Source organism: Nematostella vectensis, chromosome 12 (genome assembly GCF_932526225.1).
Source record: "Nematostella vectensis chromosome 12, jaNemVect1.1, whole genome shotgun sequence".
Taxonomy (NCBI): Eukaryota; Metazoa; Cnidaria; class Anthozoa; order Actiniaria; family Edwardsiidae; genus Nematostella; species Nematostella vectensis.
The window spans coordinates 4992891-5015284 of NC_064045.1; the positions used below are offsets into that span (position 1 = coordinate 4992891).

General features: G+C 41.4%; 4 protein-coding genes across 4 annotated transcripts; 2 read left to right on the plus strand and 2 right to left on the minus strand.

Annotated features, from left to right (window-relative positions):
* The first annotated feature begins 162 nt into the window (after positions 1-162).
* Positions 163-11428, plus strand: LOC5504686. Its single transcript, XM_032372992.2, has 9 exons — positions 163-603; positions 1399-1972; positions 2133-2319; positions 3362-3472; positions 4042-4234; positions 4779-4858; positions 5322-5859; positions 6439-6605; positions 10019-11428. Exons 1-9 carry the CDS (start codon positions 171-173, stop codon positions 10775-10777), a joined length of 3042 nt encoding a protein of 1013 aa, XP_032228883.1. The 5' UTR covers positions 163-170; the 3' UTR covers positions 10778-11428.
* On the minus strand, positions 5878-8900 carry LOC116612350. The gene is made up of 2 exons (XM_032372994.2): positions 8534-8900; positions 5878-8356 (listed from the first exon to the last, which is right to left on the minus strand). The coding sequence occupies exon 2, from the start codon at positions 8286-8288 to the stop codon at positions 6873-6875; it is 1416 nt and encodes a 471-aa protein (XP_032228885.1). The 5' UTR covers positions 8289-8356; positions 8534-8900; the 3' UTR covers positions 5878-6872.
* Positions 11429-11600: 172 nt separating the features above from the next.
* LOC5504681 (chymotrypsinogen A) lies at positions 11601-15372 on the minus strand. Its single transcript, XM_001625509.3, has 5 exons — positions 15200-15372; positions 14675-14890; positions 13605-13823; positions 12684-13010; positions 11601-11691 (listed from the first exon to the last, which is right to left on the minus strand). Exons 1-5 carry the CDS (start codon positions 15255-15257, stop codon positions 11681-11683), a joined length of 831 nt encoding a protein of 276 aa, XP_001625559.3. The 5' UTR covers positions 15258-15372; the 3' UTR covers positions 11601-11680.
* Positions 15373-16773: 1401 nt separating this feature from the next.
* LOC116612349 (serine hydroxymethyltransferase, mitochondrial) lies at positions 16774-21980 on the plus strand. The gene is made up of 4 exons (XM_032372993.2): positions 16774-16906; positions 17155-17448; positions 18923-19755; positions 20473-21980. Exons 2-4 carry the CDS (start codon positions 17156-17158, stop codon positions 20766-20768), a joined length of 1422 nt encoding a protein of 473 aa, XP_032228884.2. The 5' UTR covers positions 16774-16906; position 17155; the 3' UTR covers positions 20769-21980.
* Positions 21981-22394: the final 414 nt, after the last annotated feature.

A 22394-nucleotide genomic window follows, 5' to 3' on the forward strand; every position in this document is an offset into this window, starting at 1 on the left:
TACATAAAAACATAAAGTATTTTTAAAACAATGTTTTTATGTTATGCAGAGATTGTATATTATATTACGGGGGATTCCTTTATTCCATGGTCATTCTCGGGCTGCCTGTGTGGTGACAATGTTTTACCTATTCCTCCCCAGGCAATACCAATTTCGTTCTAACTTTCAAAATGGCGGCAGATTTGGCGGATCGCAGCTTTTCTCTTCTTCCATCGGTTTTTGAATTACTGTTACATAACGCTGATAATATAATAGACGATACAAGCATCGAGAAGCTTCTTACGTGGCTTGGCGAAGTTTCTTCCCAAAGAAATAGCCTTGAAGCTCTTCTCTCAGGCGAAACTGGTGCGCGTGAGTTCCTTCACAGTGACAAATTGTTCGAGAGCTCTACAAGTTTAGCCTTCGCGCTGCGGCTTTGTGGATTGTTATGGAGACACGAGGAGTGCTTCGAGGACTTGGAGTCTATGCTAGGGCTGTTTAAGAAGTCTACACTGGATAGCAATGGTTTGTGGGGGGAAGCCGTGGTAAGACATGCGTGGTTTAGCGGTCTGCAGTCTCTTTGTACGCATAGAGCGGGACGAAAGGCTTTGCAACATTTGTCAGGTGAGGGATTAGTTTGTTTAATATCAAGAGACAGAGAAAAGCGGTGTTGATAACAATTATTGTGGCAATTATAATAATATATATGTAGATACTGATTATGATAATAGTGAAGTTGATGGTAAATTGTGTTTGATTTAAGTAAGTTAACCTAAGTGTTGTTAATTATGGTGATTATGATTGTAATGGCGGGGATGATGATGATGTCTTCACCATCATCATAGTCAGTATATTATCACTGTTGGCAACGTTTTTGATGTTGATGATGAATTTGTAATGGTGCCATAATGATGATGGTAAAACGAATATGTTGATCCTGGTATGATAGTAAAAGCATTGAATGTGTTAATGGCTTTGTGCACGGAGTTGGTGCCCACTTGCGTATCACCTAGTGAACGTTGCCCTAATGCATTGAGCGTTGCCCTGAGCCTTGACCTTAGCGCTGACCTGAGCGTTGCCATGAGCCTTGACCTGAGCATTGGCCGAACGTTGACTGATCCTATTTCCAAATTTCAACTCAGAAAACTGCCTGGGATATTTGATAAAAGTCAAAATTGTTGTTGTTTTTGGAGGACACTCAAATGGGTACCAACTCTTTGCACATAGCCTAGTGACATCTATGAAACTGATGATTATGATGTAATATTGTATGTAATTATATTGCTAATTTATGGTGACAGGTGTTGTTGATGATGATTATATTGATGATAATAGCATTGATGATGATTACAATTTTGTGATTAGGATTGTACCAATAACATATATGTGAATATCACCATTTCATTTGTGCTTTAACAGAGTGTTTTTCAAAAGCTGCGGAACATGTCACAGACAGCAGTATGTTTGTTGCTCAAGCTGCAAGAACATTTACAGCCAAACTGCTGATTTCATCCTTTGTAGATGATTCCATAAGCACCAATAATCTGGCCTCCGTGCTTCCAAATACTGCCTCATTGCTAAAAACTCTAAAAGCAAAACTGTCTGTAGAACCAATGACTTCAAACACAGGCAACCCTAACTATGGAATTGCAGCTCTTGAGCTTATAAGAATTTTACTGGATACAAATGCCAAAGCTGGACAAGATGTTCTAAGATTTTCTGGGCTTTTCACTGCAACTATAAAACTGTTATATGTATCTGATGGGACTTATTGTAGTAAATTTGTGGATATTATCTGTGAGATGGTATCATCTACATCGCCATGGGGTCTGGAATGGGACCGTCTTCTTACAGTGTGCCATGAAGAAGAGGGCGCTGGCAACACGTCGTTGATGTTACTGCAGTTACCACTGGTCTTGATGGAGCGTCAGTTCACATCTCTTGCCGTTGCTCTTATCTCAGGATTGGCATTCCCAGAAGGAACACTTCCAAGGTATACTCTGTTACAGTTGAAAAATATGCTAAAAAGGCTCTTCTTTTTTACTTGTTGTATTTTCATTTTGTTTGTTTCTTTATTAAATTTGCTTATTTGAACATTAAAATGCCATTCAGTGATAATCTGATTTCTCATTTATTGATTATTTTTCTTTCAGCTCTTTTCCATCCACTTGGTATCAGTGTTTGTATGCTGTGCTGGATGCTGTTCTTGCAGCACTTTACCCACCCCCTCCAAGTGGTACAGACACCATCTGCAATGGCTCTGTGGGTACAACAAGGAGGTGTCATGATATTGTGAAAGAAATCATAAGCCTCTGTGAGAAAGAAAATGGTGTAGATAAGGTATGTAGGCAGGTATTATTTTTCAGTCATCATGTCCTTCACTGTCATCGTCATTGTCATCATCACCATCTTCATCAAGATCATGTGGATCATCATCATCCCCATAACAGATATCTGGGGGGGGGGGGGACTTTGATAAAAAACAGATGGGGTGATCGTTGGCAAAATCAATTTTACCCCAAGGGCTATAGCACTTTGGGTGTGGTCAACAGAAATTCTTACCCCTAAGAGATAGCAATTTGTGTGTGGTTTAAGGCATTTTTAGCCGCTTTCAGAAAAACCGCTTTACCCCCCATAGTGAATAGCAGATTACAAATACATTTACAATGACCCTTGCAACATCACCATCATTACCACTGGTACCAATTCCCCTAACATTGTAACAACATACAGTACCGCTCTTGAACATGTGGACATATGTTTTCGAAATTGTTCGCGAAATTCACACAGTGTTTGCAAACAGACTGGGACAAACCGTTTGACAAACTGGAACTCGTACCTTGTAACCGAAGACTTACTGATACTCACTTAAAATACATACAGGAGTTCTGCAAGCGATTCAAATAAATTGTTCGTGTAAACGTCAGCTGAGAGCTATGGTTATCGTTAAAATCAGAAACAACAAATTCAGTAGTCCGATATGCCTCCAATTCAATAATTTGTATACGATCAAGACAAGACCCTTTCAACTTTGAGAAATAAAGACGATAAAATGGCGAAGGAAGGCCAAAGCATGCGAAGTATTTGATCGTGGATTTACGAGGGCAGACACAGGCAAAAAAGTTAGTTAGTTTATTCTCAAAAGCTTACCCCGAAAAGGGAAGGAATGTCAATCGCTTGATATTCTTCGAAGATTGATGAATGTGTGACAACTGCTAGTGAATACTTTTGAACAGCGGGAAGCCATTTATTTAACAAATACTTGTATTACACACTACCTTGATAACTGAAATTTTTATTTAGATTTTGGAAACAGTTGTCTTTGTTTTTTTTTTTTTTTTTTTTTTTTTTTTTTTTTTTTTTTTTTTTTTTTGCTGCATAGGTTGTTAAAGGTGAGATAAGACAGCTGTTATGTCCAGGGCGAATGAGTGAGAAATCAAAACTGAATGTCCTGATCAAAGTTATTGGTGCAGTGGAAGGACTTGCTAGTAAGGTAAAATGGTCATTTGTCATTGATATTAAAAGGTACAGTAGGATCTTATTATGTTAGAGTATACATGATAACCAAACTCACTATTTTGCCAAATAAAAACAAAGGCTCACACTGGAAAAACTGAAACTCATAGCTTGCACTTACGGAATGCTCTTGAACTGGGAGACCCGTCACGAGTATGTTTTAGTATATTTGGTTGTGTAACAAACCTGATGGGCTGTACTGACTGTTAAACTGCATGACGTTGTCTCATTTAACTACGGCAAAATGGAATGCTGTACTGTTAAGAGTGTGCAATCTGCCCCAAAAAAGCTTCAGCGACACATGATTACTACTATGTTAACAGGATGGGCTTGGGGATGTTCTTCTCTCCACCTACGCTATGTTCATTTTTGCACTCGCCTCTAGCAACTACATGGCTTAAAATACAAGATGGCACCCTATCACCGAACGGAGCGGGTTTTTCCTGATAATAGCACAAAATACCACCTGCAAGCAGGCTAGTTTTCATGAGGTTTTTGAAAGAGTCCTAATTATAGTAATATAAGGTTTTTTTGTCTCTGATGCAGGCCCCTCAAGCATGTCCTGTGAGCACATCAAAGTGGAGCAAGTACTCCCTGGCAGTGCTTGCAAACTGTGCCCTTGGTGATGTTCCTAATGAAGAATATGTGTTACCTCCTGGGTTACAAGGTGATTTGAAGCTATTGAAGGCGAGTCTGTCAGCTGCACTCTCCCTTATCAAAGTCCAAGTGATGGTTCAAGGTAATGCCAATTGGTGATAGACATCTATTCCACATCAAGATTTACAGACATAGAGTCTCTGTCAAGTGTTGTTTTCACATCTTAGCCAAATACTGTATTATTTTTGCATTTAAGCAAAAAAAATGCGAGAAAGCGTCCATATTTCATCAGCTGTTTTGGGGAAATTATTGTCTCAAAAAAAATGTCTTTAAAACTGATAAATGTAGTAAGATACGTTTCAGATGTATATCGCAAGATTTTTTTCACTATGTAATCTGTCTTACCATATGGTATGAAAAAAGAAACAAATATTTGGCTGACAAAGGCTCTATAAGAAACAGAAATGACTAATATGAAAGGCAATATAATTTTGTGGAGACAAAGAATGTCTTGAAAGTATAAACCTGATGGCTGTGACAAGGCATCTAAATATACCCCAATTAGGCGATTCTGATACCTTTTAAGGGGAGTTAAAACTCCCCTAATAATCTTCCCAAGCATTTGATCCAAAAATCACATATTTTACTGTGTGTACTAAAGATTTGGTGTTATGTTGTCTGTTTAGGTAATGACGGTGATGAGATACTTTATGAAGCGGCCAAGTTATTGGTGAAAATAGTTAAGAATTCTGAATCAGAAGCGATGGTAAGTGCTACTCTTGTAACTATTTTTACACGATAAAAGGGGCCTAGAAAAGAGGTACTTTGTTCTTATATTTGGTCACTTGTCACCATATTATATGAAACATGATCTCGGACAGAATGCAGGAAAAAAGATCCTGTAAAAATTTGAGACTAAAATAAAGGACGCAAATCAAAATTTCATGACACAGGTGCTGTATATCAATTGAATGGTGGTCATGAATTTTTGTTGATATGAATACTGTGTGCCGATATCAAAATCACATTTACATTACGTGACTCAATTTGATACCTTTCTTACGTTTGTTGAGGGGAATCTATAAAGAGCAAAGTACCAATCATTTCCCTCTGAGTACCCCTTATCTAAGCAACAGATTTTTCATGATTGTGTTTTCTAGTAAAAAAAAAACACAGATAGTAAGGTCATACAAACAGCATGACAATAATAATTGTTTGTTCTTTCTCAGGTCATCGTTGCGGCATTGAAAGCTCTTGGGGAACTCCTGAATGTCAGCTCCAGTACTACCGAGTCCCTATTGGCTACAACCCCTCAAACCACAGGGGCACCGGCCTTGAAGCATCCTGAACTATGTGACCGAAACTCATGCCTAACCACAGGAAGCCCAACAAGGAAACGACACGGGCCATGCGACCAGGGTAATGAAATAGAAGGTGCAACTACGAGGTCTGAGCCAAAAGCACAAGCTTCTGATAAAAACTCTGACAGTCCTGATATGAAGCGCCCTAAAAAATGCACCGAGCAAGGTAACCTGGTCTCCAGTAAACCCACAGTAAGCCCAACCATTGGAGACAATGTTTTGCATGCCCAGGCCCCAAACACGTCCACAGACAGCCCACCTGGGAGTAGTGGCTCAATTGTTGCTAGTGGAGAAAGTTTTTCTTGTGAGCTAGGCATGGCATTGCACCAAAGCCTGAGAGACCAGATGTGGGAGATCAAGGACTCGGTCCTGGAGCTTGTTTTGAGCTTACTACAGACTCAGCAAGGTAAATGAAATCAAAATGACATTTCCCGTATTTATAAAGCGCAAATTATCATTATTGCAAGACTTTATCAGATGGCCTTCACTCCGTAGAGATACGCACTGCTGCACACAGCTTACCAACATGAGTGTAATTAGTGTGAAAGCACTGTAACTGAAAATGTCACTACAGGCGAGCATCTCCAGCGCTTCTTTTACATACGTCTCACAATACAGGTTAATGAGGTATACCCCCTTGATAGTTCAAGGTTCAACTGTATATTGATGGTTAGACTCCTCCCTCGAGGGTTCAAGCTAACAGGGTTCAATTGTTTATTGATTGTTAGACTCCTCCCTTGAGGGTTCAAGTTAACAGGGTTCAATTGTATATTGATTGTTAGACTCCTCCCTTGAGGGTTCGACATAACAGGGTTCAACTTTATATTGATACTTCTACTGTAGGGTTCGAGATAACAGGGTTCCTCTGTATACTGATGGTGAGAATCCTCCCTTGGGTGTTCAAGTTAACAGGTTCCCAATCTGTTGTAACTACTAAGGTATCAGTTAACTGTGCATGTCCTCATCATTACCATTATATTTGTAGACCCCTTCATACTATTCCTGGAACAGCACAATCTCCCCTGTGCGATCTGGCGAGCTGTTGACGACTGTGAGAGCTACGTCCGTGCCTCGGCCTGGCTCGTAATCGGACACATTATTTGTTGTGCAAGTCTACACATCTATAATTGCCAGGGTTCGCTCATTACAGAGGTAAATATCTATCTATGATAAACACCACAAAAGGCTGTAATACATCTCAAAATGTTGTGAGCCTAGAAATAGATATTTTAGCTTGATTTATAGTCTCAACCTCTTTTTGCTTCAAATCAAAATCGTAAAGAGTGTAAGCAACTAAAGGCATCGTCTCTTTGCACTATGTTTCTAGACATTAAAAACTATGAACACAAGAATTTCAACGGTATTGAAACGGAGAATGACTTTGAGCGAGCGGGTTAAGCACGAACCATGATCCTTTCATCAACTTTGTTTTTGGGAAAACCCGTATGTTTTGATCAATTTCTCGGAGTTCCAAACACTGCTGAAATATAAATCAATTTCGTCCTTTGTTATCTCAAAGAGTGCCAACACTGTCTCTGGATTGAATACGTCCTCCTTCTTCAATGTGCTCATATCAACCCCCCCTTTCCTGTGTTTGCTTATGACATCCCAAATATCCTGGAAAATAACATGAAATCCAGGTATAACTTCACCACACACAGGAGCATTGAGTTTCTGCCTTGAAATGAAAAAGTTTGAGAGAGTACGTCTTTTTATCGTATTGTATAAACAACAAAGCGTGACCAAGTATAGAGCTGCGAGGGACGCCCTTTTCCACTCAGTAGACGTTGCACCAGCGCATACTGTGAAAGCGGATGTTTTCACAAGGTATGAGGACACAAGGTGATGGAACTCATCAGGCTCCTCCGGTCGGAGAAAAGTTTCCATTGCTCTCACGATATCTGCCAATTCTTTTATCTTCATCAAGTCCAAACTCCATTTGTTTTTAAGGTGATCGCATTTCACACACTTCATTACTCGAATAAACTGCTTGATCTTTGCGTCCTTGGGAAATCTCATGAAAAATCTGGTTTCCAAGAAAGAAGTGGACAGCTTCCACAGATTTCTGTTTCCTGATGTGTTTGGCACCAAGTGGTAGCCATGCCTTCGGATTCCCTTCAGTAAGATCTTCCTCATAAAAGAATCTGGTACAATGCTCTTGTCACTTAGAAAGTCGAAGTGAGATCGCCACTTCATCGCTTTAATGGCTATTGTCATGTCGACTGAAATCGTGAGATTTGGGTAAGCACGGCCGCTCCAATTAAAAAACAGAGTGATTGCGGGACCAAACACGAAGTCGATGGTGGTACCCACATTTGAAAAGGTTAAATATCTCGGGAGATTAGATGGGTGGATACTCTCCACGACGTCACCTATAATTGAAAAAAATGAGTTCTTTACTGCAATTGGGTCTAGGACGAACTCGTTTGTCCAAGTTTTATGAATCCATATTAATGACGCATCTTCGCAGCCTCGGAAGAATTGTTTCGGATTTTTAAGAAATATTTTCTTTTTACCCGGATCCCCTTCTGCGGTTCGCCACAAATTTCTAGTTCCTCGAAACCCTGAAGGCATCACCTCGAAGTCCTTTCCTTCCTCGAGTGTACTGAGTTCATAAATGAAGTCGAACTCGCCTGGGAGACCGATCTTAAGATCAGAATAAAAGCTCCCTACAGGAATCAGGGTGCCGGCAAATCTATGGTCCCTTTCTTGTACAGATTTCGTGATGTCTTTAAGCACACTTTCGATGGCGTATTGAATCCTTCTCACTTCGCCGTTGTTGTCAAGCTTACTCTCTCTATCGCGTTCCGTTAGGTAGTTCGATAGCTCGTCCATGCTTCTTAATGATCGTAGACACACGAAACCATCTGCGTATGTCGGGCCTACGGAAAACCTCCAGCAGTCTGAAGACACAAGATATTTTTGATAAGGAGATAAAACTTGTAATTAGTAATACGTTAAGCCTTGTGATTTCCAGTACAGTTCACCGCAAGTTAGAATCCTGCGAACTATTGCCACTAATTACCAACTTCTAGGCTGCTCGATGCCCTTAATCAAATTGACATTCTTAGCGGACTTACCTCCATCTAATAATGGTAAGTGAATGGAATCGAAGGCTTTCACAGTAGCTAAAGTTCGTCCATAGTCCCAGTAATCGTGAGAAGAAGCTTCCTATTCAAAGAAGAGTTCTTCTAGAGAAAATGTAATTGCCATAGGCTACTACGTCCTCTTGGACAATAAAGCTTCAAAAGCGCAAGTCGCTTCGAAAGTAAGATCTTCCAACGAGTTAAAAAATGATGCTTTGTTGTCAATGTTGATCATTAGAAATCGCGCTTGCCTGTGACCTTTGCTCATAGGCCTATATTTATGCATAAATCTTGAAATTTGCGAGCGCTGTCAGCGAAATGTTCATCTCTTGCATATGTGCATTCTATTATGTCTACCGGCGTTGACCTCATATTGCCCATTTCCGAGAATTAAAAAAAAAATTCACTACCTTTATTGCCGGGAACCAGCCTAGTCCCTGGCTTTCTCGCCAGGTTTCTGATCAGGTTTGCTGTGGTAGGCAAGGGTTGTGACGAGTTCGCTCGCCCCAGATCCCGAGCTGCCTCACGGTTCATCTCCAAGGACGGGTGAATGTGGTTCTGCTTATTACTGCAGTTTTCAACGTTCTGCGATTCATTGGCCATCAATGAAATGACTGACTGAACAATCAAACAGCAACAAAATGTTATTCCGCTAGTTTGAATGATGGAAGCCAGAAAGTGCTTTAGCAGTTGGAAATTGCTGTCGAGAGCTCGCAGAATATTGAAAATGGCAGTAATTTGCGTTTAGCTTGGATACAATTCAACATGTATTGAGACCCCGGTTTGGAAGCTGAACGTACAGCCGGGATTATCTTATGGGATTACCTGTACAAAGTGTTATAGCAGGGGCGTAACCAGGGGGGGGGGCAGGGGGCCCGGGCCCCCCCTTCAAGCAGCCAAAAATACAGTAAATGCATGAGTCATTATCTGAAATACAGGAGAAAATGTCTTGAAAGGGCCTTTTGGGCCCCCTCCTGTTAAAAATCGTGGCTGCGCCGCTGTATTGTATCACGGCATAATAACGTTGCCAGCGCAAACAATATATTTCTACAGAACGCTGACAAATTTATCGACAAGTTGTACGATTATTCATTAATGGTTATTAATGTATGCATCGCTGGAGTTTATCTATCACATTTGTTCTTGCATATAATTATTTTTCTTATTTTTTAAGAAATGTGTAATAATAAGTCTCCAATTTGTCTTTGAATTATTTTCAAATTTGCCTAGTCTGGCACGAGCTGGCTACGTTTTGTGCGCCACGATTTAGCAGCGGTAGAGCTAGAAGCTCAGTTTTCGCAACGTTGCCCGCTCTCCTCAGGTTTCTGAGTAAACACATAGTGTTTCGCAAATTGCTCTTCTCGTGACCAAACAAAGCGCATTTAACCGAATATAGGTTGCATAATGGTTAGCCTGAAAAACGCTGTTTCTTCTGGCGTAAGCGATTCATTCTCACAATCTCTGTTTTCTTCTACCCAGGAGGATATCCTTACCAAGATCGTCTACGTACTACAACACGACAGCGAGGCTATCCCAAGACGCTCTGCGGTCGAGTGCCTCACATTATCCCTCCAACACAGGGTGTCCGCGCTCGATATCATCTTCTCTGCCGAGTCCTCCTCAGTCACGACTCTGACGTCAAGTGTTTTGTCATGCGCAATGAAGGACTTTGATTGGGAAGTCAAGCTCCGTGGACTTTCCCTAGTGGAGGCTATAGTGAGACGTGTTGCCACAGGCATCCCGAGTGGGTTAGAATTGTCTGGAGTTTTGGAGCGGTTAGGGGCGTTGCGGGCTTTATTTGAAGCTGTTACTGATTGCGACTCCTTGGTTTGCGAGAAGGCACTGAATGTTCTGGAATTGCTGAAGCGGACGAGTGGAGACTGTGCCGAGCGCGTGAATGGCTTACCGGGCCAAGGAGATGGGATACTTGGAAAAAAATATTCAAATAATTCGCGCGTTGATGCTCCAAGTCAAGAAAATGCTCAAACAAGGGAAGAGCAAATAACGGAAGATTTTAACGATTCCCCGATCAATTCGGTGGAAGATTTAGCGAAAGCTCTCTCTCGTGGCTTTCTAGCATGCGACTGGGATCATATTGTTCAGCGGCTGGACATTCAAAGCATGCGCGAGGACTGCACATGCGCTGACAGCATAGTCCGCTCGGAGCCTGCGTGCATGCTAGAGGACATTTTGTCAGCGGCTACCGACCACGAAGAAAACTTACTTGACTGCTACTAATGGCGACTGAACAGAAGGCTCATTAACACGTTTAATCAGGTTGTTATACTGTCAACTCCTTATGGATGGGCATGATTGCAGTTATGGCTAAACGGACACAAATTTTTTCATCCTCCTATCATATAACTGTATTAGTTTTAGAGATGTAAGCGTTTGAAAACTATAATATGAGGTACCGTGAGTGCTTGTTTTATACGCCCTGGGCCCTTCTATCAAAATTCCAACTTCAGCCCTATGATATCAAAATATGAATTTCAAGTATTGCATTTAGAAAATAATAATTCAGCAATAATTCAGCACGCGCCTTTCATTGTTCAATATTTTAAAAAGAGAGTAACTAGTCGTGGATGTCAAAAGCCTTGCATTTGGTCACCCTCGCGTTTTAAAGGGCCACTATCAAGGTGAAGAGTGATTTTAGCGTCATTTTGGCGATCTAAAAAAACAGTCAAAATAATGCGGAATAATTAAAATAACTATCCAGGTTTATAAATGACCTTAGATCTTTCAGATAAATACAGTATTCTGGTCTTAACTCCTCACATCTAACAGATGGAAATGGATTGAAAATAGTACTTTTAGGTTTCGGAACAGGCTGTACCTATACTCAAACCTTGAAATTGCATAAATAAACAACTAGATTTCTTTTACGGATAATTTGTTCATTTCTTTTTATTAAGATTGGAAGAAGTAATCTGGAAGATTTTGCGTTTTTCTGTTACAGACTTTTTAATATTTTATTAAACTTTCTTAGAACAAGCGTTTGAGTGCCCCTTTAAGGGTACGGGGGCACTTATTTGAAGTGGGGGGAGGGCAGGAACTTAACTTTTGATTTAAACGTATATTTATTTCAACGTGCCATGAGATTTTACATCATTGGAAGGCTACTGTTTGACGTCATGAAGATTAACGGCGACCTGAAGTAAAAAATAGAAGTTTTAATCAGGTTTTCTATTATTGATTGCTGTTGTTTTAATCTTGTCGTACTTGTTACTGCTTCGGTTTTGTTGCTGCATTTTTTTTATACTTGGTGTGGGCCCGTGGTTGTGTGAAAAAGGCCTAGTCCCCTTGAGCAAACGTCCTCTTCTCGCTTGCGCGGCAAAGGACCAATACGTTTGCTTTAGGAGACCAATACAGGTAGCGGTATTTCGATAGTTTGATTCTGCTTGCTTTGCCGGGTTTGACTTGGAAACGCGATACTTAAAGCCGCATTGTCACCAGTGTACTTCCGGAGGTCCGACGGAATCCTCAACCGTTAAAAAACAAAGGAATCTATTAGAATCCGAGATATTTTTTAATATAAAAAAACAGGCCATCCGCTCTAAATTATCAATCACATCTTCAAAGAAACTTCCAAAAGACACGCTGCTTTCAATATTTTGAATTTTTTTTTGCGTTTCCCGTTAAAAATAATCGAACGAAAATAAACTAGTGACAATGCGGCCTTAAAATAACGTATTTGAGGATACCCTACCCCATCATTTAAAGTTGCCAGCAGCGGATCTAGGGGGAGGGTTTAGGGGGTTTAACACCCCCCCCCCCCTTGCCCCCTTTAGGCTGCCATATGTAACCAAAAAAAAATCCCCCTCCCCCCTTTGTCACTGAGACAACCCCCCCTCCCCTCTAGCGAAAAGCTAGATCCGCCCGTGATTGGCTGTTACTGTTATAGCATTACAACACGTACTTGATTTGATCATCACATCCGCATGCTTACGTGCACGCATGCTCGTCATATCTCTATCATGTCCTCGATACTTTTTATTCCACACCAAAGGAGAGCATATTTATGTCTTTGACGCACTAGCATTTTCATCACGTTTACTACGCGTTCGCACATGCCTATCACGTGTTTGCCTCGTGTGTACCTCGTGATCATTACATGTCTATCGCATGTGTACTCCGTGCTCACCTTTATAGCCAGCCTTCTTAGCGTTGATCCAGCTGATAAAACTGTTGACGCGCGCAAAGACGGTGTAGTGGTCCGTCAGGCAGTTGACATGCCCCCAGCTCACCGCGCCCCTCAAGACCCACTTGCCCCCCTCCTCGCACACGAACGGCCCTCCGCTGTCGCCCTGGCAACCGCCCTTGCCCTGGCTGCCAGCGCAGATCATGGTCGCCTTGTCGACGGATAACATGTAGCCCATTCTGGCCTGACAGTCGGAGTGCGAAGCCACCAGGAGATCCGCTTGCTGGAGGGTGTTGGCGCCAGACCCACCAGCTACCATCCTACCCCACCCTATGATAGATAAAATATCATGAAATTTAACCCATAAATAGACCGTTTTCACGATGTTGCGCGCGCATCCAAAATGTCACAGATTGGTGGGCAACAGCTGATCCAAAATGTGGACGAAGGGGAATATGACTCCAAAACTCCGCGAAAGAAGCACTCTAGCATCATTTTCTATAGCTTCATCCGTAAAGTCCACTTCGTACGCCATTCAGCTGTGGCCCACCAGGTCAACGGTCTATACATCATTAAACTACAGTTGGTATCAGTTCACTGGAGCTTTTATAAGTTTCCATCGCGTCAACCGCACTTAAAAGTAATGTATTACTGTTGCTTGTAACGTTGTACTTAGTAATATACAACGCACGTGATCAGCACGTGTGTACTCAATAATAATATGCAAGTGCACGTGATCAGCACGTGTGTACTCAGTAATGTTTTACATGTGATGTAATCATCACGTGTGATCTCAGTAATGTACACAAGTTCACGTGATCATCACGTGTGATCTCAGTAAATATTTTACAAGTACATGTGATCATCACGTGTGATCTCAGTAAATATTTTACAAGTACATGTGATCATCACGTGTACACTCACCAGTTATGAAGCATTTCGAGCCTGCAGGCGCCTCGTCTGAGCTGAGCCCTGATGGTAGGCAGACGGTGTTCACGTGCTTGGAGAGACTTACAGCCTTGGAAAGCTTAATCAACGCTACGTCACTCGTCAGTAGAGAAGACGAGTACTTCTCATGGCTGTAGATTTTGGAGATGCTGATTTTTTCTTCGACTTGGGTTGTTCCATCAAGTTCGTGCGCGCCTGTCAAAGATGATTATCATGAACGAGTCTAGTTGGGACCTACAGTTTCGTCCCTTACAGAGGTGGATCTAGCCTTTCGCAAAGGGGGGGTTTACCGAAAAAATTTCGTCATTATTTTACCTTCGAAACGATTTTCGAATGAAAAGTAACAATAAAAGTAAAAAAAAAGACAGCCAAGGGGGGAAGGGGGGGGGGGGGGTGGGTTTAAATCCCCTAACTCCCCACCGTAGATCCGCTACTGCCTTAAAGAAGGCCAATCAGGCCGCCATTTTATATGCCCGCCATCGGTTAATTTAAGCACGTAACTGGGAAACTCCAATCAAATATCATTAATAAAGTATCAGACTTCAATCGTGGCTAGTTATTTTGAAGTTTCCTTGCAAATAAACCGTTGTATTTTCAATTATAAACAATAACAAAGGAGAAGTTGATCAACAAACGCGAGGCATTTTTAAAGGCTATATAAACGGGAAATGAAAATCTCATATTCCATGTATGCGGGGCCCGTTTAGGCAGTTTTTACTGTGGTTAAATAGTTGGACATCGACACAACTTCACCCCTACAAATGGCCAATATCTTAGCGTTTAGAGCTCCTTTGGTTGTATAGCTCGCAGTGGCGAGCGAGAGACGACGACTGCTAGAACAACAAAACCGAAATCAATCCGAACGTGTTTGATTATAAAGTCACGAGAAAGTATTTGTCACGGGACGCTACTTCAAAATCGTATTGTTGAATCACAATCACTTTTTCTCTAGTGTTTCGTGGGTAGAGGGGCAAAGTTTCGGCTTTCTGCGTTTTTGGTTCCCATTTTCATGGGTTTTTCTTCTCCTTTTTCCCCCCCTGTCTTACCAACATAGACTGAGTAGCGACGCGGATTGCGGATGCCAGCGACACAATGAGCAGCGGTCAGTACCCACTCACTATCAATGAGAGAGCCACCACAGAAATGATAATCATCACCCTTTTTGCTCATCATGCGCAGACTGATCTGCCATGGCCACGCGTGCGCAGTAGCGTCGACTCCATTGATGACACGAGACTGGCTTGGCCGCTGACCGCAGGCAGCTAAAAGAAAAGGTGATAGAAGAAATATTACGTTATTTTCTATTAGATTTATCAATAGTTCCTGTTTCTAATGTTCCCAAAGCTGAAGCATGCTCCCGGACACGTACCCCTGTGTACTGAATCGTCAGTCCCAGCTTGGATCTCGTCTCTGGACGTTTTCCTGATCCCTACCCGCCTCACACATACTTATGGCCAGCCCCGCCGCCCTTGATGCGTGCGAGTAGTTTGTAAACTTTTTGTATCCTTTTTCTTCATGGATAACGTTATATTATCAAAAATTTATGGGAAAATAATAATAAAATAACATACCTTCTGATAACCCGGGAACAAAAAACAAGGTAATGAGTAACGCGGCGTACATCATCATGGAGAACTTTTTGGGTCCTGTCTCGTCGGCACGATCAGGGCAATTGAGAGCGATTCGTGACTGCTTTCTTATCAAGTGTTCGGCTAAGAACACCTTGGAACCTGAATAAACTAGCAAACAGAGGGAGCTAATTTGGGTGTTAGAGTTCTATTTGTACAGCGACTAACAAAATGTGGCTAAAATTAAGAAATAAAGCAAAAGTAAACGTTCGTTGCTTAACACATCAAAAGCTATCGACTTTTAGGCGCAGCGTGAGAAGGGGGGGGGGGGGGGGGGGGGCTAGTATCTCGGAAACCTAGACGTTTTCCTTTTACGGTTTTTCTCGCGAAAGAAAAAGCCCTGCACCCGGTTTCGTGGATGTGTTAGTAAGGTATTTTCCGGCCATTTCTTTATGTTTGTTCCGCATTCTTATTGAGTCAGTGAAAGTCAGAAAGCCAAGTAAGAAAAAAAAATTACGATTTACCCTAAGCCCCCCGCCCCCTCTCTCTTTCTCTCTCCCCTTCAGCGAAAAGCTAGATGCACCCCTGAAGCCTTTTTTTCAATGCAACGGTAGGGAAAGTTAGAACCACAAATCTCAGGCGCGTACACGATAGGGTGTGCACGCCCCCCCCCCCCCCCCCCCCCGTTCACCCCCCAACCACCTTGGGCCGCCAAAAAGTAGGTCATAAATACTATCATTTTTCCTATGTTACCTATGACTGCGAACCCTTCTCGGCTAATCGTGAGAGCGCACATGAAAAACAGAGGTGGATCTAGGGGGGCCTAGGGGCCCGGGCCCCCCTATTTTCTGACATTTGGCTTAAAAGTAACAAGAAATATAAGGAAATATACGGAAGAACAATAAGTTTGGCACCCCTTTCTGGATCCGCCCCTGAAAAAAACTCTTGTCTGGTCGAGGCACGGGTCGTTAAATGTATATTTAACTCTAAGAAATAAGCTCTTCTATTCCGTAATCACATTTTTTACATGCAATGATTGTTGATAACGTTGTTATACACGGGACTTCTTTGTCCCAGCGTTTGCATATCCCAGGCCGTTTTTGGACGTATAGATGGCCTGTCACTGCACTCTGATGGGTCAGCTGTCTGCTCATATTTTCGCTAATGCTTTTACGAAGAGTGAAGGCTTACAGTCCTGTCTGTCCTTCCTATTTTCCCCTGGAAATGTGGGACACATATTGAAAATACGTATGTTCAGTTGCCTCTCGCAAATATATAGTCTCCCACGTGGGTAGATTGGAGCGCTTACGCGACTGACAAACGCGGACGGCTGCAAAGGAGACTAGCAAATACAGCCGTTTCAATAAACGTTGTCTAAGAGCGCTCTGCCGCAAGCGCTCATACCGCGAGGTTGTATGGGTAATATTATATGTTGTTTCAGAGTTTTCAGTTTGTTTTCAGGGTGAAAATATGCCGAACTCTCATAGTGATGACCTTCGCTGGCAAGTGATCTGGATGGTATAGTTTCTTGGAGTATATGACGTTTTCGAAAGACCAGCACCTCTAGTGCGGTAGGTGGGATTCCTGTGGAACCACGTGACATCTAGAATTTGGCGCTAATGCTTCGCGCCGGCCATCGATTCGAATAAATCGATTAGACCACGTTCTCGACCTAAGTAAAAGGCTAATATAATACTCTACTGTCAGCAGGTAAGCCGTCTTTTCTGTGTCTCGTTACCTTATGTTGTGTTTATGTGCTTACATTTGTCATTATAACGCGATAACTTTGGGGAATTGTGAGACATACATCGGCAGAATATTCGATCGAAGTCCATTTCGAAAACACGTGAGATGAAATCAACTACGGATATGATTTCGTTCATTTCTTAAAAAAATATCGAACATAGCAAGCAGATCTGACTGAAGCCCCGGTTTAGCGTGTCTTTCATGTCTTTTAGAATGTCTAACATGGAAGAGTTACTGGATAGCGACTCCATGAGTTTGCAGAAATCCCTCGCGGAAACTGACCCGGTGATGTATGAGATCTTGAAGAAGGAGAAACACCGGCAGATTCATGGACTGGAACTCATCGCATCTGAAAATTTCACCAGCCAAGCGGTGATGGAAGCCACGGGATCGTGTATGACTAATAAATACTCGGAGGGACAAGTTGGTCAGAGGTATTATGGCGGGAATAAATACGTGGATGAGATGGAGTCGTTGTGTAAGAGTCGAGCGCTTGAGCTCTTTAGGTGAGTATCGACTTTTATTACAGGAAAAATCATGTTATGCACTCAGTGGAAAAATAGAGAGTTATATGTTTAGATTTATTTTTAACGGTTTATTTAGAATTTCCTGAAAATATTCTATATGTCAATAATCTGTTATGTCATCTGTCAATCATGTTTCATGCCAATAAAATAAACATAAACAATGTTCAAATAGAATAATGCCTGTATAAGGTAGTGGTACCTATTATCGGACAGTGCCCTATTATCGGACACTCGAAAAAAATTGTAAATATCTCAAAACAATAGGAAAACATGCAGAAAAATGACCCATCGAGTCGAAAAAACAAAATTCAGAAAACATGTATTCCTAAGCTTCTTACCAGTGTTTATTGTTTCTCAAAACAAGAAATAATTTTCTCTTACGCACCGCAAAATGGCGATTGAAATCCTCTCTTTTACTTGAATACGCGAGGAGGAATAGAAGCTGTAAAAAAGTCCAAGATTTACCGAGCGAGATGAAATTCGCTCGGCGAATCTGCCATTTTGTTGTTGATCTCCCAGGATGCTATTTGGCCTCTGTTTCCGTAGACACTTCGGGATAGCTCGAATTGTTCGTACCTAACCTCGGAGGCCTATTATCGGACAGTCGAGCAATCATCGAACCATTCAACATGAATTTGAGCGATCAATGAGCAAACGCACATTTTGCCTTGCCGTTTGTCACGCGCGCGATGCATGTGTTTTGAATCGCTTGCTACGGAGAAGAAAGAGTCTCAAACTAAAAACTATCACCAGTTTTGCAAAGTACATATGTCAACAATTATTTTATTATTAGCAGTATTTTAATGAAAATGAAGCATGATTTTTCCGTTGTTTTTTTTTAGAAGAAATCTGCTGTCTGATAAAAGGGCTAGGGTGTCTGATAAAAGGGCTAGGTATCCGATAATAGGGCTTCACAACACATCTTACGAACGATTGTTTTCTCCCAAAATTAACCATCGAATTTTAAGTAAATTGGTCGAATTATTATGTTTAATAGTCAGTGATTTCTAGCTGTAAAACCTAAGACTCAATTGTGTTTTGTACGCGAGACTTTTTAGCGTAAATCTAAAGTGTCCGATAATAGGAACCATTACCTTAGTTGCTGAGTAAGAGAGTTTTCTGCAGTTATTTAAAATTGTTTCAGCCTGTATCCAATATTATAATGGGGGGTTTGGGGGTGCATTTAGGCAATAAGCAGATAATTTCCTTTTGAGAATGTGACTGATAATTTAGAGATGATGGCCTGTTAAATAGCGGGGATCATTGGAATTGATTATTTTGTCTCTTGTTGGTTGAGGTTTCCATCGGCTCTCTGGAAATAAACTCGTGACAATGCCCCTTTAATTTTAATACCTGCTGCAATTTTTTCAGTTTTTTCTTTGTCTATTGATATTCTATCAATAAATTGATATTCTTGTACAACTTATTTATGTTTTTTTGTTTATTTTCACAGATTGGACCCAGAAAAATGGGGTGTCAATGTTCAGATCTACTCAGGATCCCCTGCAAACTTTGCCGTTTACACTGCCCTTCTTAATCCTCACGACCGGATCATGGGTCTAGACCTCCCTGATGGAGGCCATCTGACGCATGGCTTCATGACAGACAAGAAGCGAATCTCCGCAACATCAATCTACTTTGAATCAATGCCTTATAAGACAAATGCCCAGACTGGTTATATTGATTATGACCAGCTTGCTGAGAATGCTCGCCTGTTCCGCCCCAAGCTCATCATTGCAGGGATAAGTGCATACCCTCGTCATCTAGACTATGCCAAATTTAGGCAGATCTGTGATGAAGTAGGGGCATACTTATTGGCCGACATGGCTCACATTAGCGGCCTGGTCGCATCTGATGTTGTGCCTGGTCCATTTGAGTATGCCGATGTTGTGACAACAACTACCCATAAATCCTTGCGTGGTCCTAGGGCCGGTATGATCTTTTATCGCAAGGGTATCAAAGGCTACAAGAAGAATGGAGACCCCATAAAGTATGACTATGGCTCCAAGATTGACTTTGCCGTTTTCCCTGCCCTACAAGGTGGTCCCCACAATCACCAGATTGCAGGTCTTGCCGTGGCTCTCAAGCAAGCCATGACACCTGAGTTCAAGGCTTATGGACAGCAGATACTGGGTAATTGTAAGGCGATGGCTGAAGTGTTCATGGAGCGTGGATACAAACTTGTGACCGACGGCACTGACAACCATTTGGTCCTGATGGACTTGAGGCCAAAAGGAATTGGAGGAGCACAGGCTGAGAGAATTTTAGAGGAGATTTCCATCACTGGTATGTGACAAGTGCAAGTTTGAATAAGTTTTGAATACTCTGCAGTGCTGGGACACTGGGGGCACATACCCCCCAAATGTTTTTCAACGTTATAAGGAAATGACCAGTAGGGGCATGGCTGTGCCCTAAATTTCTCATAATGTTTCTGTATCATGCCCCCCAATACTTACAGCTCTGCAGTGCTAACATTTTTCGTTTATTTATTTATACTGTAATTATATTTTGTTATTAGTTTTGCCATTAAACATGAATAAGAAAATGATGAAATTTACACATGAAGAATGGACACCAAAACAGCAATAGGCTGCAGGCCCAGTTATATTTACAATTAATAAAATTAAAAAATTAGAATTTGAAAAGGATACTTTTACATCAATAACTCTACCAGTCATTGTTATTCTGTCTTCATATAAAGAGAAGAACCTCTTTAACCACCTGTTACTTGTACCTGTTGTAAAAAAAACTAGATACCTAAGAGGATGTTCACTGTAATTGTTCAAGAAATGTTTGTTCTGACTCTTACACAAACCCAGGGGCTAGGGCATGCCTCCTAGGAAATTGGGTCTGCGAATGCCTGCTCAAGAAAAAAAAAGGTTTATACCATTTTGAGTTCTCTGAGGAGGGATTTAAAATGAAAAAAAATATATTAATGGGTGAAATAGCCCTCAACCAGTTATTATCATCTATTTCAATACATTTATTTTAATTTATTTATAGTGAACAAGAACACATGCCCAGGCGACAAGAGTGCCTTGAAGCCAGGAGGGCTTCGCATTGGGGCCCCCGCCCTCACTTCCCGCAAGTTCAAGGTTCATGACTTCAAACAAGTTGCTGACTTTATTGACCGCGGCATCAAACTGGGGCTGGAAATCCAGGAAGTTGCTGGTACTGACTTCAAGAAGTTCATAGAAGCTCTTTCCAGTGAGAAGTTTTCAGAAAAAGTAGAAAGTCTGCGCAAAGAGGTTGAGAAGTTTTCTGGAAAGTTCCCTATGCCAGGAAGAGACACCATCTGAATGGCTACAAAACATTATCTAATATCAGGTAGAAGCAGTAACATCTAATATTGTGTGTGGTTCATAATGGAAGTAGGTGTATGATATTCGCTATAATTGCTTAGAAAAAATATATATTAGGAAGTTTTCTTTAGCTCTGCAATGTTAAAGAATGTCTGCTAGACCACCATTTTACTCTCCAGCAGAGTCATGCATAGCTATATTTCCATCTGATAACAGGCTTTTAGCAGCCGACAGTCATGTAGCTGTTCTTTTACTCAGAGAAAATGGATGGACCTCTAGATTCTAAGAGAAAACCAACTGACCATGGCTGGAGAGCAACAAGCTTTTTACTTGAATTCCTTGCAAAATTGTGAAGGTGTTCCAACTTAGATACAACCATATTCTGGGCTAGTTGACATAGTTCTTTGGAAACAGGAAAAATATTTCAAACCAATCTTTTTTGCTAAAATTCATGCTACACAGTACAACCTAGCTGAAAAAAGCCTTTTAAGTCAAGTACATAACTGAGATATTGAGGATCAAATACTGTATATCAAATATCAGACTATCAATCGTGGATGTTTTTTTGTGGTTATTTTTATCTCTTGCAAATAGGCGAGACAAGACAAACAATGACAGACATTCTTTAAACAGCAGCTTTGCAGAGTATTTCAGCCACTTATCTAGCAGGATAATAAGGTAGTTCAGGTATTTGATTATTTGTGCACTGCTGAGAACTACTGATAGGGTTCTATAGTTCAGCTATACATTCTTTTTTTTATAAGAACCTTTTTAATAAGAACGTCCAGCCTGAGGTTTTACGAAATTTTAAGAACATACTAAGAACATACCGAGGCTCAGATAGCAGGAAAATTTTCTTTTTAGTCCTGATGCATTCTAAAATGCAGAATCAAATTGTGCAACAACCTTATTATTGCTATTGATCATTACCTAGTTCGACTCTTTTTCTAATGATTTATTGGGTATTCTTATACACACTAACATTTAAGAACATTGTTAAGAACATATCCAGCCTTAAAATGTCCCAAAAAAAGAACATCCCAGCCTTAACTGAAAATTAGACGTTTTTATAAAAAAAAAGAGTGTACTGAACTTAAAATGATAGATTTGTGTGCTGTTAAGCCTGTGTTGACTTTACATTGGACTAATTAATATTTATTAGTATTGCAAGTGTACAACACGGTCCAATTAAATTAATGTTACCTGTTACCTGTCCTCCTCGTGCCGTGTGGCACATAGGGCCTTCACAGTGGTTTTCCACTTTTCCCTGTCTGCTTCTTTTGACCGCACCTCGTCCCAGTTCCTCCACCCTGCCTCGCCTCTCTCCCTTTCCACAGTCCTTCGCCATGTTGTTTTGGGTCTTCCCTGTTTCCTTCTGCCTTCTGGTGTCCAAGTTAATGCTACGCTAAAGTCATTCGTCTCGCCATCTCTCAGCTGCATTTTCCCTTGGCCTGTCCAGTGAGTTTCACTGATTCCCATGATGTCGATGTCTCTATTGCCCATTTCCCTCGCTGCTTGGGCAACATTACCGCTACTATATAATGTCCTGACATTCCAATTACTTATTCTCATTGCATGTTTTGGGTGGACCAATGGTTTAGTCAGCCCAGGGGCGTCCGGATG